Consider the following 14,094-nt stretch of genomic DNA (forward strand, 5'->3'; position numbering starts at 1 on the left):
CCATAGTTTTATTTATTGTGTTTTTATGTTAGTATTTGGATCACAGAAAATGGGGCTACCATGGGAGTAAGTATTTTACTGTACATTTCCCCTTGAAGCTAAATTTCACCTGCCCTTGTGCAAATATGCACAGGTTACATGGCCGTGTAGTTATATGTAGTGTATATAATTCAGTGGTAGTGCCTTGGGGAATAAGCCCGCTTCCATCACGTGACAGACACACAATCGGAGCGGGTTAATGTCCCAAGTTGAAATACCTCTTGAAAGTTCCCCGTCGCACACGGGCTCTTTAAGAGCCTGTGGTTCAGCAGCAGCAGCAGCAGGAGGGCAGTAGCGCTGAGCGGGCTGGAGCTGGAGCTGGAGCTGGAGCACACACTGCTGCAGCACATCCCAGCAGCCGATACCTGACTACAGACAGCAGCCTCACATCCAACAGTCCGTGTCCCGGAGGGGGATGGGGGGCACATAGCCCGCCTAGACCAACGCAGAGAAGTATAGTCTTGAACCGTGGACGGCTCCCGGTAACGGTGGTCCGACAGGATGGTGTCGTGGATGATTTCCAGGATAGTTGTGTGAGTATGGGCTGGGCACATCTGTTTTAGTCCGAGCGCCTCATTCATCCGCTGCATGATGCTCCGGAGCGGTCTGTGAGCAGCGGCACCTTTGCTCTGTCACTGGCTTTCGTCTTTAGAGCACTGTCTTTTGGATACATGTATATGAGCTCTAACATGACACGAGTGTAGTATTAAGTAGTCAGTAATGTTAAATATGTGATGCATAACAGGATTGCACTTGCTAGCATTTTGTTGCTAACGTATGTTGGCTAGCCGCTAGTAACCACCTGACAAACAGACAAATGTGCCTGTTTAGCATCTACATTATTGCACCTACTTAACATGCCAGACATGACTCAAACTCTCTGCCATGGCTTTAAAACTGTCCCACTTTGTGCTAAGTTTACAGTCTTATCTGCTCACGTTTGGGAGCATGTGACAAAAATGATATTCTGAAAATATGTCGCCATATTGAACCTGACAACATTTGCTGATAAATGGTGTAACTGGGCTTATTTTTGTGCAAAATGCCACCCTTTAGTAAACCAGCAAAGGCCTCCTTGGCTTTCACCTGTTCAAGTGTAGAGCCGAGGAATGGATGACTCAACTAATGTCTCCTCAGCCCACTGTCCATGAGGCACATTGATACGACTGGAGGGGAAGTGATGCTGCACCCAAGCTTAATTGTCCTGTAATAACATTTTCAGCATGGATTTAAATGCGGGCTGTTGTAAAATATGTCATTACAGTATGTCCTCAATTTGCAAGTCTCTAGAAATTGCATTGAAGTTGTATTGGATTACATTTATGGATGAATTGCTTAGTCTTGGTTTAGGCCTTTTATAATCCTGCAAAAACTCATAAATGACTTTTAATTTGATGAAGCATTGACACTTAACTAAGTGATTACAGACTGCAGACATTACACTACATTGATACACACATCCTATATTCCTTGTCAGTTCAATTTAAAATGAATAGAATAGCCTGTAAACTGGCCTTCGGGTTCTCTCAGACACCACCACGACCAGCTCAAAAGACACTGCACGCTCCACCAGGCAGATTAGTCAGTCATCCAGAAGATTTATTTAAATGCTTTTAAATAGTTCTTGCTATTTCCCTCCAAAGGCTACAGAAATGGGACAAACTGAAGATGTTTTTGGGTGTTAAAACAAATCCTGATGAATCCGGTTGTGGCTGGCACAGTGGTGGGGCTTCTGCTGTCAGCAATCGGGGTCCTGTCACATCAGCATAAGTCACCAGAGTGGCTCCAAATACATCTGAACACACACCAATGCAGCAGCGCTGTCACGCCAGCACGTGGGGCAGCACATGGGCGACCCTCTCAGACTTCCTGTCCTATATGTGTCATCCTTGTATTTAATCTCCCTGCTGCTTTCCTCAAAACCATTCACGTGACATCATAACATTTGCCGATGGAGCCTAGCATACCCTTCATAGCTTGGGATGGAGGACAAGTCAAAATTCAGGTTGAATTTGCTGTTGAGTTGACAAAACACTGGCACAAAGTTGGCACAATGTTTTCTCTGGCAGCACAGTACTGAAATGTTTTCTTCTAAAATGGAACAATGACACTACATTTCAGGACAATGTACAAGCAACTACATTTAATATAGACACATATGCTTTCAACTGATTCAGTATAAAACCATTGTAAACCATTACAAATATAACTCAACTTAAGTTAAACAAAGTGTTCACAATGCAGACTCGGACCTCGATGCACTCTGGAACTGCTCACAGATAGCCGGTGCTCCAGGGACACACAAACATTCTGGGCTATATGAGCTGTGGAAGCATGTGGACATTAAAAATGCAGAAGTGGGTGGAACATGTTAATAATACTTTATTTTCTGTAAAAACAAAATGCCTTGCAGGTTTTCTGTCTTTCCGGATATTTACACTGACTCGATAGGAAATGATGTTATGAGCTCTGGAAAAAGGGACAGGCTGAATATCCAGGGTACTCAAATATGTGTATTACCAAGTTTCCCCAGTGGCACAAAACTCATCCATGTCCCAAATTCCAAAATAGCTAGCCGGTGTGTGTCTTTTTTTAAGCAATCTAATCTAACCTGTTCTCTCAGTCCACACGAACATTTGTACAAGTCTAACTGTCAAATACCCACAGGCCTTTCTGTTGATAAAAATCTCCTGCTTTGCTGTTTTTCTAGCCTTGCCTTTGGGACTCTGTACCCGGCGTACTCGTCCTATAAAGCTGTGAAAACGAAGAATGTGAAGGAATATGTGAGTATTACTGAATCACAAATGTCTGCTAAAGCTCGTTCACACCAGAATCAAGAGACACTGGAGACATAGAGGTGACATGTCTTGCCCAAGGACAGAATTGCATTATATACTGATGGCTGGTGCAAGAATCAAACCATCATCTTATGTACAGAGCGACTGTTTCTAAACTAACTAAAGACGACTACACACTGTAATCGTTTTTGTAATTTGGAACAACCTAGTAAAATTCTGTCTCTGGAACCGCTCGCCATCAAAAAAGATCTGAAGGTATCTTTTGTAACAAGGGTTCGCAGCACTATGTATAAGTTAAATTTAATGGCTCTTACATATTTGTTTACTGTCTTAGCCCCTCTCAGTGGGATGGCACTTTGTAATGAGATTCCAGGGGAGTCAGCAGATAATTTCTGTGGGTAATATAATATTACTTCACTGGAGTAATATTGACACCAGTGAAGTATCTGTAAACCGAAAGGCATCGCCATGAAGCAAAAGCATGACTGAGGTGAAAATTCAATGAGGATCAGATGACTGGCTTCTTGATGAAGTCTTCAAGGAAATACAGTAATATTCACATTGTTTCTTTACCTCATTAGTTCAGGGGACAGGATCAACCAATCAGAGGTGGCCCACAGACTTGCATGCTACCCCCGGCACGTTTCTATAGCAACGTCCTGCTCTCTAAAGCTACTCAAGCAGACGTGCGGGAGAGCGGGGGAGACGCCATTTTTAGCATCACTGTGTTTACCTAATTTTGGCATTTTTGCGCGACAAATGAGAAAATGATGCACATCAGAGGTTGCCAAGTGGAATATTTATTCAAAATGCGGTTCTAAAAATAGCAGCAGAACATGATATAAGGTGTTTTTGTGATTGTAAATAAATTATCAATAACTTGTCTTGACTCACATCTAGAGATACACGTTTTTGTATATGAAATGATAATTTAAAGTCCCATAAAGAAAACTGTAAGCTAACCAAGCCCACCGGGCACATGTGCAAATTTCATCCACACACTGTGAAATCATGGTCTTTCACGATGTGTGTGTGGCCAATCAAGCAACTAAACCATTGTAGGTACCAGTAAACAGTAAAGAATCATTGGTGAGTGCAAATCTTAGATTGTATTTGGGCTTTTGTCAAAGCTGACTCGTTACATCTCGATTGTGTAGCGAGTGTAGCCACACTGATGTGATGTGAGTGAAGCATATGTTGGCACGTCTGTTGAGAGCTCCACGTGCTGCTGTGGCACGTGCTGAGTGGTGCTGTGGGTTATAAACACTGTTTTAGTGGTGTTTTTCTCACCTCTGTGTTTCTATGTCCTCAGGTAAAATGGATGATGTACTGGATAGTGTTTGCTTTGTTCACAACAGCAGAAACCGTCACAGACATGCTCTTGTCATGGTGAGTGCTGACGATCACGACCTTGTGCTTAACCAACGATTAATAACTTTCAGCTTATGTAATGTCAGAATGAGCAGTCTTGTGCGTTGTGTATATATATATTTTTGTCTTGTACTTGTTTTCCAGCAGTGCAACAAATTACAAAAGACATTTCTTTTTCAGTGTTTCTGCAAGTCCAGTAATGCCCTTTGCAAAGAAAAACTATGCAATTAGAAAATTCTGATATAATGTGTTACTTCATAAAATGTTGCTGGAGAATTACCTGTAGGACTCATGAGTTTAGATTGGATAGTACAGATTGACATGGCAGAAGAAAAAAAGATGAGATGTTTACTCGATATTTTCTCACAATCTAAGCAAAATCTGAGTTTTAATTTTTTGTGTCAAATAGCAAAGGCTATTATGATTATCTTTTCTGTATAAAACCTGCTAACTCTGCTAACTCGGTACTTCAGCGTTCTCTGCAAACATGTTAAGTTTCCATTTCAGTCTCAAAGCAACGCGGTGGCGTAGCAGTTGGTGCTCGTGCCGGGTTCGATCCCCGCTCCATATGGATTTTGCATGTTCTACCCATGTCTGCATAGGTTTCAACTACCACTAGAAATATGAGCAATAGGTTCCCCACTGGGGCCAGGACTCTCCTGAACAAGAGATTCTTGATCTGAGTGGGACTTTCTTTGTTAAACAAAGGTTCAATAAAAATAAAACAGCCATTATGTTACTCATATTTTTAAAAATGTTTCTTTCCTATTGCTTTGGTTTCTAGGTTTCCTTTTTATTTCGAGCTGAAGATTGCATTCGTGATCTGGCTCCTCTCACCGTATACCAAGGGTTCAAGTGTCTTATACCGCAAGTTTGTCCATCCGACCCTGTCAAATAAGGAAAAGGTACGACCCAGCCCCTAATGACCAACCTACTCACGAATACTTATACTGCCTGGACACAACAAAGGTCTCACACACTCTAATATTTTATTGGGCCACCTTTAGATTAGAATTACAGCAGTCATTTGCTGTGGCATCGTTTCAATCAGCTTCAGCAATGTGAAAACATGTACTTCTGTCCCGTGTTGTGTGACAGCATTTTTCACAGTACCGCTACGGCCGTCTGTTGGAATCACTATGTGATGAAAAAGGTAGCCCCGTTTCGTCACATGATGACTTTTTGGGTTGACCATGCACGACATCAACAAATCATAATATGGCTGATTTTATTTTATTTTATTTTCCAAAAAATACTACTTTTTAGGGGTGTGCCATATCGTATCGCATATCGTTATTGTTATATTGTTGTGGAAACAATATAATTCATATTACGCTCAGCTCAGAATTATATGGAGCTGAGCGTAGCATGAATTACACTCAGCTGCATATAAGCGTAATATGAAGCTGAGTGTATAACACTGACTGTAGAACACGGGGACAGGTGCTTAAAAAGTAAAATGAAATGAAGGATGTAAACTGCGAGGTAATTAGTGTGCCATTAAAATAAAAAGAATAAAATATCACTGAATCAATCTTCCCTATAGGTGTAAGCCTTGGGTTTTGAAGTAATTTGTCTGTTATCGTTATTATTATTTTTTTAATATCGTAATATAGATTTTAGGCCATATTGCCCCGCCCTACTTCTTTCACAACATACTTTAGGGGCAAAAATTGTTTTACCCTACAAAAGAATTTGTCAGGTATAACTCCTTTTATCTTAAAACCATTGTCTTGTATTGAATTGATGTTCGAAGACTTTCTCCAACTCACACCCCAAAAATTATGGATGTAGTCGAGACTGGTGGTGGCCAATCCATGAATGAAAGTGACGTCTCTTGCTACTTTAGTCTTCGACAATTAGAGCATTGTAAATCCTGGCATTGTCATTTTGGAATATGGCCGTGCCGTGGATGGAACAACTTGTTCATTCAGTTTGTTCAGGTAGTCATTGACCTCATTGTTTGACCACAATGTTGCTGAACCTAGACCTGACCAACTGCAGCCACACCTGCACCAGCTTTTTTTTTCTGGCTAGGCTGTATATTTCAACACTGTATATTTTGTCTTTAGCGCTCACCCCTTCTCTGTGACTATAGGAGATCGATGACTACATTGCACAGGCCAAAGACAGGAGTTACGAGACCATGATGAAGTTTGGGAAAAGGGGGCTGAATATTGCTGCTACCGCTGCAGTCACGGCAGCCGCTAAGGTGAGTGTGTTTTACTGCGGGCCTTTTAGCAGCTACAAATGTGACACAAAATCCTCGAGGCTTGTTTTAATGGGGTTACATAACTGTAGTTTCAGCACGTGCACCAACGCAGGTTTATTGTCAAATGATAATGTAATCGCATCAGTCTTCCATTAAGTGGGATTTCAAGGTACTGCTTGTGTTTCTGTGTGTATTCCCTTGTGCTGGATATTTTTGACATGAAGTGCAACAAGATTTTAACATAAGAAAATATTTATTTAGTCAGAGTAAATTGCAATAATAATCTAATATGGTAAATGTTTCTATGAATTAACAACATTCTGCATATAAACGCTGCGTTCACGGTCAATATGCAAATTATATTATTCTCAGATTTTCTAAATTGTCAACTCAAATGACAGCCAGCATTATTCTCAAGTCTTTAACTGTTAGAGGATCATTTGAATGTGATTGAAAAAACCTCACAGTGATAACCATATTTTTTTCAAAGATAAATATAGTAAGCAACTTAAAATGTACTGTTCCAAATGATTATGCTCAGCAGCGTTTCAATAGAATGTACGGGTTGTAAAGAACTGAAAATGGTCATTTGTTGAATTTGCAGCCTTAGGCGGTCATATTTACTGAAATCAAAAGCTATTTTAATCAAAAACATCAAGTTACATTTTAACATAGGACCGTTATTTGATAGCAGCTTCAAAATGAAATTAAATCAGGATGTCAGAATAGCCTCCCAGAGCTGCTGTTTGGATGAAAACTCCTCCCACCCTCATAGATGTTTTGCTTGTTGATGTTCCAAAGGTTCTCAATAGGGTCGAGGTCAGGGGAGGATGGAGTCCACATCATGAGTTTCTCTCCTTTTTTTGCCCTTAGCAGCCAGTGATGCAGAGGTATTCTTTACAGCATGACGCGTTGTCATGCATGAAGATGATTTGGTTAGGGAAACAACGGTTCTTCTTTTTGTACCAGGGGCTGACCAGCTCTCTCCCCATGATTCAAGGCCAAAACATGACTCTGCCACCTCTTTGCTGACATCACAGCCTTGTTGGGACATTGTGGCCATTCACCAACCATCCACTACATCCATCTGACCATCCAGGGCTACACTGCACTCATCAGTGAATAAGACTGTTTGAAAATGAGTCTTCATGTATTTCTGGGCCACTGCAGCCATTTCTGTTCATGCGCATTCAATTTACAGTTAAGAGGAGGCCCGATAGAAGATTTATGCAGAACTGCAGCCTCTGGAAGGTCTTACACCTTGATGTTCGGGAGACTCCAGAGGCACCAGCAGCTTCAAATACCTGTTTGCTGCTTTGTAGCAGCTGTTCTCTTAATCTGATGTATTTGTCTGGTAGAAACCATCCTCATTGTGCCTTTATCTGCACAAACCTGTGTGTGCTCTGAATCAGCCACAAATCTCCTAACAGTACGATGATTATGCTTAATCTTTCATGAAAATGAAAAAAGGCATTCAAATTGTTAAGACCCGGCTCGGAAGCCACAAAAAAATAATGGGGGAGACGCAACACGATGGAGTTTTTAAGCCTTTGAGTAGGCATTTATTTAAAGAAAACAAGGAGAGAGCGACGTGGCGACATGGCATGGCGAGGAGGAGCGGTCCGCAGCACTCCAGGGGTCGACCTCCACCCGGAGCCGCAGGAGAGAGTGAGAGAGCTAGCGGCGGAAACCCTGCCCTTTTACCTGGGTGACCCCGGTTGCCACCTGCTGCCCACCTTCATAACACAGACATTAGTATTACAGGCCCAGCAGAGGGAGGCATCACACAAATATTTCACTCTTTTCATCAGCAGAGAAATCCTTTTTCTTTCCCGTATTGCTTGAAAATGGTGATCTGCTTAATGATGTGGAACAGCCTTTTTCAGTAGTTTTTCCCTTAACTGGGCTTAACCTGACAACTAATTATCACAAGTGTCTGAGATAGATGTCAGTGATTCAAAGAGCCCTGAGACACAATACCATCCATTAGTTTCATTGAAAAACCTTTTTTAATTTTTAACCTTTATGACACTGATACAATTTGCATAATCATTTGGAACACAGTGTAATGGTCAATGAACTGTCCTGTATGACCTTTAAAAATTCTTCCTATTTGCTTCTTCAGGGGCAGGGTGTGCTGTCGGACAAACTGCGCAGCTTCAGCATGCAGGACCTGACCCTGATCAACACTGAGGATGATCTGGCCCTGCACCCCTCGGAGGGGGGACGCTCCAGACGGGACACTATGGATGACATGAGTGCAGGGCACAGCACTCTGCCCCGGGCCCGTAGTGCCTCAGCACGCCAGAGTAAGCTCACACATGGTCCAACACGCTGCTGCTTAATGAGTGGAAATAAACTCATTTACATAAGAACATGTCCAGTGTGGAGTCATGTGATTTCAAATGTAGAGAACAGTGGAGCTATTTAAGAGGCCTGACTCAGAGAGGGGGGAGAGCATGTGACTTCAGGGGGAGAGGCCTTCCTGGCTCTGTGGATCTCCCAGTAATGAGTGGTTACGATCAAACATATTGCCACGATGATCTTTAGAAGCACAAAATCCCTCCAAAATGGCAAGGAAATTGTTTCAAGATGTTATGAAAGTGTAATAATTTAGTATAAATATGTTGTATTTATATAGAATTATTTGGCATGATTTAGAAAGAGACAAATACTGTAATGTAGACTATGCCAGTTGTAGTGTGGCGCTCCCAAAACTTGTACCCGTTTGACCCTGGTCTGACCGATGGAAACACTCACTACACGGGTAAACCTGCCTCCGGGTAGGAATTGCTAGTGGAAAAGGGGGATAAATGTACTGCTTAGTTGTGATTACACAAGTCCTGCTTAGTCAACTCCCATCTGGATTAGTCCTGGTGATAGTGGATTCTAGCTTTTACAGTCTGACCCCCTCTCAAGCCCCAATTTCCTGATTCTTTCTCACAGATAAGAAAGGGATGATGCGATTTACTGTCTATTAGTTGAGGATATAGAAGACAAACCATATAAGTTGTCATTGTATTTCACTTCATTGGCAGGAAGTCTGAGAATCTTCAAACATGTGTGATTGTAAAATAAGCTCTAATCTAAAATGTGGTGTATTATGATTTTCCAGCACGCTCTCTTGGGTCCCTCAATGATGATGCATCGTCCCAGCACAGCTCGGACATGTCCGACACCAGGACTGAACAGTCGGATGATGATTTAGGAGAGAGGACCACAAAAAGAACCACCTCCACGGTCAAAACAACGAAGAAACCCGCAGCTGCCAAGACTGAGGTAGGTCATCTCTCTAGGCACTGCAACTGTCACTTTGATTTTTCATAGGGCTTAGCCACAACAACTTCAGTAACAACAAAAGGGTAGACTAAAAATACGTTCTAGTTAACTAATATTGTGTTTATGCAATATCAAATAAAACTACAACTTTACTGTTCATTCAAAGTATGATTTTGACCTATGGAAATGCTATTTCTTTGACGCAAAGTACAACTACTGAACATTTCCTAATTTTTTTAACCATAAAATAAAAATCATGCCTGGTATTGTGTATTGAGTAGTAGCACGTTTTAATAGTCCTTTATGTTTTGTCCACCTTCTTCATCCTCAGAACTCCTTTAAAGGAAGAGGCCACCGTTTTTACATACTGAGTTTGTCTTTATACGTGCGCTCACTCACGCAAATGTTGTTAGCATTTAGCCTCTCCCAGCATAGATGTAGCTCCAAACAGCAACCAAGCTGTTCCACGTGTTCCCTATTTAAATACAGTCACGTGAAAAGTTACACGATCCAAGTCTAGTTACACAAAATTAAACATGTCGATTTTCTAAGCGGATATAAAGTGAGGCGTAGTAACACCTTGGAGTACTTCAACAATATTACTGCGTGGACGTCCAACAATATAGTGCCCCTTTTTGTCCGCTTAGAAAATTGACATGTTTAGTTTTGTGTGACTATACTTGGATCGTGTAACTCTTCACGGAACTGTATTTAAATAGGGACAACGTGGAACAGCTTGGTTGCTGTTTGGAGCTACATCTATGCTGGGAGAGGCTAAATGCTAACAACATTTCTGTGACTGAGCGCACGTACAAAGACTCGATGGGTACGCATAAAAAAAACGGTGGCCTATTCCTTTAAAACAAAAGCTAACACTCTTATGTGTCGTATGGAGCAACACATGAAGTTTCTCTGAGTTTTAAAGTTTAGACATTCTCTAAACCTGCTCTCATCTGTCTGTCTGGTTAAACTCTCTTCCCTGAGCACAATTTCCATCTTCCATTTATTATTATTTTCTTCCATTTGAACTTCCCTGCAGCAGTAGGAGTGGGTTGTGCGCCCTCTGCTGGTGTTGATGTTTTAACTTAAAGGGATATTTCAGGATTTTTGACATACGGCCTCATTTCCTCGTTATCCAGAGTGTTGCTAATTTCTGGAGATATTTTTTTTTGTAATTCATGCAGTTCTTATTTGAAGAGTTTCGTGGCGCTAGGCTTGTGCTGGGCTAGCGCATTTCTATGGCATCAGCTACCCTGCATTAAAAACAGTCGGACACAGTGCACCTGAGGCAAACCAATTATAACGCCAGACTAACCATATAAATGTTTGTGTCGATAGAATAATTTTTGGAATATAACTGACCTTGCATCACATGAATGATCGCATTTTGAGGGACTATTTTCTAGCAGATCACTCCGCCGCTGCGTAGCTTATACAACCACGAAGCTGATGCTGTTCAAATATAAGTTCTTTTAAGTGCAAAATGGTTAAAATTACTCTATCGACACAGACATTTATATGGTTAGTCTGCCGTCATAAGTGATTTGCCTCAGGTGCACTCTGAAGCGGGTCAGACTGTTTTTAAAGCAGTACTAAGTAACGTGTTTACCTTAATAAATCCTTTCCGTAGTCCCTGTGGGGGTAGTACAAGATGATTGGAGGGTCTTTCATCTCCCCCTGGTGTCTCTGGCCAGAAAACCATGTTTGCAACTTGACTGCCACCGGTCCGGAGAAAGCAATACACACATGTAATCACGAAGAAGAAGCTAACATGCTAACGGGCAAAGCTAACTGCGGGCTAACGTCACTTTAAACAGTATTTACAGCCAAATTTGAGTGAAAAAAAATATTTCCATTGTATAATTGGATGCACAGTAACCCTCTCTCCCTTCGCCTTTTCTGTCAGCAGAGTATTTACTCTCCAAGACAATTAATAAGTAAAAAAATCGTAACTTGCTACTACACCTGCAGTTGCGCTTATGGCCTCTAGGGGGAAGAGTTACTTAGTACTGCTTTAATGCAGGCTAGCTGATACCATAGAAATGCACTAGCCTAGCACCATGAAACTCTTCAAATATAAGAATTACCCAAAAAATATCTCCAGAAATCAGCAACACTCTGGATAACTAAGAAAATAGGCCCTATGTCAAAAATCCTGAAATATCCCTTAAACATACGTTATTGACATATTTCCAGGCACATTATTTTAGGCTATTAATTGGCTCAAAAACCGCCTCTGCACCTTTCCTGAACTGAATTGTAGTACACAGGCCAGTTTTGATTCTCTGAACAATTTGACGCTGAAGCACACAGAACTTCACTTTTTTCTCTCAGACTCAAGCTAAGCCAGTGAAGAAAACCACAGCAAGGAAGAAGGTGCCAGCTGCAGAGACGCCATGATGCCTGAGCTCTTTCCGCTTCAGCCTTCAGGCCTCTCCTCTGGTTTGGCCTCTCCTCAATCACTGCACGCACACACACGCTCAACTGTACCTCACTAAACTCTTTACTATGGCGTTTTTACAGATTTTGTTCAAGTGACCCACCAATTGCTTGTTTTAAATCCTTTTTTAACCCAAAGAATATTTATAGCAACTTGTGTCTTAAGGCAGCGGCACTAATGGAGTTACTAACAGATGATTTGTTGGTCAATAACTCATCAGGTTTTTTTTTCTCCTTTTAAAATATTTAATTATTGCCTTTTATCTGCTTGCCTATTTAAATGACTCGCTTAAAATGGCAACTGACATCAAATCACAAAAAGGCACACTATCATCTCTAAAGCTCACACTACCTTTCAATCACACCACTTGCATTATTTTTATTTGTCTTTACTGTGACTGAACCTAGTCAATTATTTTGAATACTATCTTGGTCAAATATCGTAGAGAGTGCTTTGTTTCCGTGTTGATTTTGTTACCCTTCACCTATAGATGCCACTCTTGGGTTGTCCTCATGTAACACTGTTTATTTGATAGGAATAGCCAGTATTTATATTAAATATAATGAGTTGTGCATATTGGACCAGTAGTTCAAGGTGTACAGTAGTTGCAAATGATTTAGCAGTTTCATGAGGTATTGTGTGTGTGTTTTAGTACAATTCTAGGTATTGGGGTTATTTTTGCTTAGCAGTCCAATTACACTGCAGAAAATACTTGCATAGGTTATAGCAATATAAATCTGATATGACGAGGAGAGATACGAGAAGAGAGCTTCAGCAAACAGGCATTTTGCATGGGGCTCGAGCTGCATTTGCCTTCAGACAGTCATACTTCACTAAACCACTAGGGGGGGAAGCCACATATCAACTCAACAGTTGGTTCTGTAATATGTGAACATACTGTAAATAGCAACTGTATATACAGAAATGATGAGCTTGCTTGCCTTATAAATCTGGGGTTCAAAAGGTTTAGGTTTATACATTTTATTCTTGCTTTTCAGCGTTTTACTTTTAAGCTTAGATTCCTTTGGACATTTTGGCTCCCTTGACATTTCATGCTCAAAATGGCAACTTGACGTTTACAGTGACAGGTGTCAAATCCAGTCTCATGTGTTATTTTAATTCTTTGCACTAAATAAAACAGGCACACTTGGGCTCTGTCTTGCCAAATCTTTTTAATTTTTATTCTGTTTGTGTTATTTATTGCTGCGTTTTGCCGTTTAAACGGATAGGGTATTTTTGACATTTTAATATTGTTTGTGCCAACTTCTCAAATCTTCCATGTTGCTCATGTGTGCTGGAAAATCATATTAACAATGCCATGCAGCAGTAATAAAACTACTAACGAAGAAGAACTGTGTAAATTGTTTTTTGTACCTCCTGTATCAGTTATGATTAAGCCCGGTTTTCATTGACAGCTTAATTTCACCCGATGTGAGCACAGGTGTTGTCATCTGCCAGTGTATTGTTGGTGTCCTTGCAGTGGACAAAATGGTAAAATGGCTGCAGGAATATTGGAAATGAGTCAAACAAAACAAAAAATGCCTGTGTGTGTGACCTGTGGTTTCACTGAATGAGGCTGAACAGCAAATTTTCAGGTAAATGGCATTTTACTTTGAAGAAGTATAGTAATGCTATAATTTAAAATAATATCCCGAAGGCATAAAGGAAAAGGCCACCGTTTTTCCATACTGACATGTTCTCACCTGAGCTTAGACGAGCTGATGCGTCCCTGTCTGGTCTTTGTGCCCGTGGAAGAGCGTGGTCGCTTCTAACTTCACCCCGTTTGGAGCTATAGGAATATGCTGGGAGAGGCCAAATGGTAACCACATCTTTGGTCGTTTGGCATGACTGAGTGCACGCACAAAGACCAGACAGGTACGCATCAACTTGTCTAAGCTCAGGTAAGAACATCTCTTTTTAAAGGTTAATTGTTTAATTATAGACTATTAGGCATA

At 41.0% G+C, this 14,094-nt stretch overlaps 1 protein-coding gene across 1 annotated transcript; it reads left to right on the forward strand.

Moving 5' to 3' along the window:
• The first annotated feature begins 354 nt into the window (after positions 1-354).
• On the forward strand, positions 355-13,473 carry reep2 (receptor accessory protein 2). Its single transcript, XM_079557483.1, has 8 exons — positions 355-572; positions 2,750-2,822; positions 4,150-4,226; positions 4,993-5,113; positions 6,307-6,420; positions 8,546-8,729; positions 9,536-9,699; positions 12,034-13,473. The coding sequence occupies exons 1-8, from the start codon at positions 541-543 to the stop codon at positions 12,097-12,099; spliced, it is 831 nt and encodes a 276-aa protein (XP_079413609.1). The 5' UTR covers positions 355-540; the 3' UTR covers positions 12,100-13,473.
• Positions 13,474-14,094: the final 621 nt, after the last annotated feature.

This window comes from Gobius niger, assembly GCF_951799975.1.
Source record: "Gobius niger genome assembly, chromosome: 5".
NCBI classification, from domain to species: Eukaryota; Metazoa; Chordata; class Actinopteri; order Gobiiformes; family Gobiidae; genus Gobius; species Gobius niger.

Coding starts and splice junctions, on each gene's coding strand:
- reep2 (XM_079557483.1), top strand. CDS start 541: ATGGTGTCGTGGATGATTTCCAGGATAGTTGT. Junction 2,823..4,149: donor CGAAGAATGTGAAGGAATAT/GTGAGTATTACT, acceptor CTATGTCCTCAG/GTAAAATGGATGATGTACTG. Junction 6,421..8,545: donor CAGTCACGGCAGCCGCTAAG/GTGAGTGTGTTT, acceptor TTGCTTCTTCAG/GGGCAGGGTGTGCTGTCGGA.